The sequence below is a fragment of the Olea europaea genome, chromosome 9 (assembly GCF_002742605.1).
Source record: "Olea europaea var. sylvestris chromosome 9, O_europaea_v1, whole genome shotgun sequence".
Lineage (NCBI taxonomy): Eukaryota > Viridiplantae > Streptophyta > Magnoliopsida > Lamiales > Oleaceae > Olea > Olea europaea.
Window position 1 is genome coordinate 2,469,496 of NC_036245.1, and position 4,653 is coordinate 2,474,148.

At 40.7% G+C, this 4,653-nt stretch overlaps 1 protein-coding gene across 1 annotated transcript in view; it reads left to right on the forward strand.

Annotated features, from left to right (window-relative positions):
- The first annotated feature begins 235 nt into the window (after nt 1-235).
- The window catches only part of LOC111399816 (F-actin-monooxygenase MICAL3-like), a 6,679-nt gene continuing 2,261 nt past the window's right edge, over nt 236-4,653 (forward strand). The window contains exons 1-3 of the mRNA XM_023027309.1: nt 236-377; nt 825-968; nt 1,035-1,482. Of these exons, the coding sequence (XP_022883077.1) occupies nt 236-377; nt 825-968; nt 1,035-1,482 (734 nt within the window). The remainder of the gene's footprint in view (nt 378-824; nt 969-1,034; nt 1,483-4,653) is intronic.

Sequence of the window (4,653 nt, forward strand, 5' to 3'; positions counted from 1 at the left end):
ATTGCATTCTTAGTTGCTTTCTGAGATGGAGTCGACTTCGGGTAGGGAGTTGGTCAATGTCGCGTCGTTTAGTTGGGGGTCTAGTTACAGGGGGGACTCCAAAGTTGAGCAGATTGCTATGACCAAGGAGGAAGTAGAAGTTACAGGGGGGACTCCAAAGTTGAGCAGATTGCTATGACCAAGGAGGAAGTAGAGGGGGGGGGGGGGGGGGGGGGCGTCTAGAGTTCCTTCGAATATGACGTCGAAGATGTTGGGGGAGATAAGGGAGAGGTACTGTGTACCTCATTATGTGGAGATGTTGGTGCCCACGGCCCATGAGCGAGCCTGTTATCCGAGGCCTGGGTGTGTGGCGGTGAGCGAATACTTGTTTAAGGCCGGTATGCGTCTTCCTCTGCACCCCTTCTTCAGGGTTGTGCTGAGGAATTTCACGTTGTCGTAGACACAGGTTCTACCAAATGGGTGGAGCCAGTTGGTCGGCTCGTAATTCCTATGGAAGGAAGTGTCGCTTGGGGAGAACATGCCTCTCCACGTTTTCATGATCCTATTCCAGCTTAGGGTAATAGGTAAGGGGTCGAAGGGGTGGTATTACTTGACTCCCTGGGGGCCCATGCACCTTTTGTGGTGGTGCTGCCTTCTTCCATAAAGGGGTGGAAAGAGTCGTGGTTCTGGGTAAGGGGCAGGTGACAGGCGGTGGAGGGAGACAAAGCCCTGTCTTGCACAGTACCGACCCAGTACTACGAAGCTCATGAGTCTCCCAGCCTAAGTAGTCTGCATTCCGTTTTCAACTTTAATTTTTTCTCTAATTGTTGAGGCCTCATTTGTAGATAGCAGTACGAGGTTCGAGCTGAGCAGTGAGGAGTTTGAAGTGATAGAGGACATTTACAAGAGACCTCTGAAGCTTCGCCACTTCAATCGCGTCATCGACAGAAGTCGCTATTTCCTCAACTTTGAACCGATGGCCTCCAGGGGTATGAAGCTCCCACACTTGTATATTTTTGTGTTTTCGTTTTGGTACTGAGCGTTGTGTTCTGCAGATAAGTTTAAGAGGAAGGAGTACCCAGCTCCTGACATGGATTCCATACTGAGGGCAACTTCCACTATGATGGCGAGGCCCCTGAAGCCGAGGTCAAGTGGCGCCAAGGAGGTCCGAGGCAGATTTGAACGTCTCTCCAAGGACAGCACCTCGCGTGCTTCCGAAGAGGGGACCCCCCAGAGGTCAGAAAAGCCCAAGGAGCCTCGGGGGAAGGAGAAAGTCCTTGAGGAGCCAAAGAAAAGGAAGCTAGTGCATGTTTCAAGCTCGTCTAGCAAGTTTGGGACTTCTATGTCCCATGAAGGCAAAGAAGCCAGGCAGCCAACGCTACTGGAAGTCGCCTCGAAAGCGGTTAAGATTGAAATGGTAAAGCGCACCGAGACTGAAGAGGCGAGGGAGGAGGCTGCAAGGAGAGAAGCTGAGGTGGCCGAGGAGGAGGCTGCTAGACAAAGGCTTGCTTGAGTGCAAGGGAAGTCTCCGAGCTTCCTTACCGGAAGGGAGGAGCCTTTGGCCCCATGTTCACGAAATATTTTCTTTCGATTTAAATTACCGCAAGTGTACGGTTCGTTAACAAGTAGTAAAGTGGACTATGAGTCCAAGTATCGTTCCCACGAGAATTAAATTAGCTCTAATTAAACTAATGTGACCTTAACCGAATCTAATTGAATGAAAATTTGGTTTAAATATGAAAACCCTAATTTTGGGAGAAATCCCCAATTCGAAACCCTAATTGCAAAGAAAACCCTAATTTCAAAATTGGAAACCCTAATTTCAAAATTGCACTAATCTAATGAAATAAATCTGCAACTGAAATGTAAAAATGCAATTTTAGATTTATTGTATTGAAATGAATTGAAATGAAATCATTAAGAACTTGAATCCCCAATTGACTATTAAAAACCCTAATTTCACAAATTCAACGAATCGATGAACAAAATGCCAATTCAATGTTCCTAAATTATCCAATACACTCTCTCGATATATATTGAATCTACTCTTACACACCACCAGCCTATATTTCTATGGATGATGCAATGTATAAGAATGCATGATTTTTTATGAACAATTTCATAAATTGCATAAAGCATAGAGGTAAGTTTCCATCCCCTATCGGACCCTATGTCGATTTATATTCTATCGAATTTATTCCCCTTCTTTCGAAAGCAAAGAATAAATCATCTACAATCACATAATAATTGGCCAAATAATTATGGAAACATTCAAATCATAAAATCAAGCATTTGTCCAATCGAAATTAATATTGAATTTATGAAATAACGAGAATTTAAATCATCAAAAGGTTCATCAAATTCCTAATGAACAAAAACCCTAGCCTATAATCATCATTGCAAAATCAAGAAATTGAAAAACGAAATTAAAAGATAATAAGAATACACCCGTATGGAATTTCTTCAATCCGTGTGTATAATCTTCAATCCGTTTCGAGCCCGTGTGAAATTGAATCCAAAATCAAGTTTCTTGCCTCCAATTTTGGTCTCTTCCTTCTCCCTGGTCGTTCTCTTTCTTCATATGATGAATTTTGGTATATATATCGCGTCCAAATTAAGTAGGAAAGGAGTTTCAACCAGCACGAAAAACTGCGCCCGAGAGTTGAAAATTACTCTATGCGACCGCATAGAAGGAATCTATGCGGTCGCATAGATCAAAAAGTTTGGGCTCATTGAGTCCCTGGAGCCCTCTATGCGACCGCATAGAAGGTTACACTATGCGGTCGCATAGAGGTAACCATCTATGTGGTTTGTTCAATTTGGTCCCTGAACTTCTTTGTTGCTTCTCTTGACTTCTTTCTTCGATTTCTTCATCTTTTCAACAAATTTTATCTTCCAATTGATGATTGATACCATCAATTCTTATGCCCCTCATTCGGCATATCTTTTGAGTATTTGCGCTTTAGTCCTCCAACTTTCAATTGTCTTCATTTCAGTCCCTCTTCAATATTTTCTTCTTCCATTTGTTTTGCTTTGTCATTGAGCTCATACTTGGCATGTCTTCCCTCTCGTTTTGCATTTAGCTCAACTTTTCAATATTTGCACCTTTGGTCCTCGAACTATCAAATTGTTGCTTTTTGGTCCTTCTTCGGCTCTTTTCTCCTGAATTTCACAATTTCCATTGAATTACCTACAATGCATAAATTTAACTGGATTAAGTCACAATTCAACCATTTTATCCATGTTTAAGTCATGTTTATGATCCAAATAAGTGTGTAAAAACACACTTATCAAATCCCCCAAACTTAAACTATTGTTTGTCCTCAAACAATGCAGTGACTCAGAGTTAAACTAACATGGCTTAATAGTTTGCCGTGTCTCAGGATTGGAACTCAGCAATACACTAGAACAATATCAATATTGCAAGAATAAAATTAACCTTTACTCGTCAATTGCAATACTCAACGTGTGTGTGTGAACTCATGCCAACTTATCAAGCTTATGAATGGTTTGTTCCCGACCCATAATGGTCAAATTTATCCTTACATCACTCGAGAGATACACAACTCCCCCAAACTTATTCTTTTCACTCAGTTATCTTGGGGTATTTTCTAAGGTTAGGAGTTTAACAACTATAATCCTTACTCTCTCTTAGTTTGGATAGATCTCACCCTTACTAGTACACATATCAACAAGTAGAGACTCTCTTTAATTTGATTGTTTCAACCCTTAAGCTCAAACTAAGCTACTTACCTCGTGTCAAGGTTAAAGTCATATCAATCAAATGTCCAACAAGGGGTTATTCTTATTATCATTATTTTTGAAATTTTTTTTTTGTTTTTTTTTATTCTATCTTCTCATTTGCTTTCTATATAACCCCTGTAGCGGGTTTTTAGGCGATGACTCCCAAACCAGTTGGTCTTAGGGCACCAGGTTTTAAACCCTTGCAGCCTTATTCACCCGAGTTATAAAGGCTCGATAAGATGAATTTTGTCAACTTCTCCTTTATCTTGCTTTCTATATGACCCCTGTAACGAGCTTTAGGCCGATAATTCCCAAACCAGTTGGCTTTAGGATATCAGGTTTTAAACCCTAACAGACTTACTTGCTCGAGTCATAAAGGCTTTTGAGAGAAGTGATACTTTTCCCATGTTTATTTTATAGACATTTGATATCAACAACCATCCTCAATTTAAAGCTTTCACCTATTTCTCACCTTCTGGGTCTAGGCAATCCACACAATATAAATTCATGCACTGAGCCTCTACTTATCTCCATGTTTACCTATAGTGGCTTAACCATCTCCAAACTATCTTATGGTGATTTAACGAGTTAATGATATAGAGGGTTAACCTAGGTTTCTCATGTTTACTCCAACAATCCCATTCAATAACTTAACATGAAAACATGAGTGGCGTGCAAAAGAATGTCAAGCATTGCATCAATAAGTATCCGTTAATTAAATCCTGTACTATATTAACAGTTCTATGTTTCACCTGTCCAATAATCACATCATAGCCGGCAAGGCTACCAAACCCACACAAGCATGCAAAAGTAAAATCAACACTCATTCATCATGCAGCATCATGCAAGAAGGTAGTCAATTTAATGATTGATTGTGAAAATGCATATTAACTACATGCCGAATATTTGTTTGAAAATTATGCTACCATC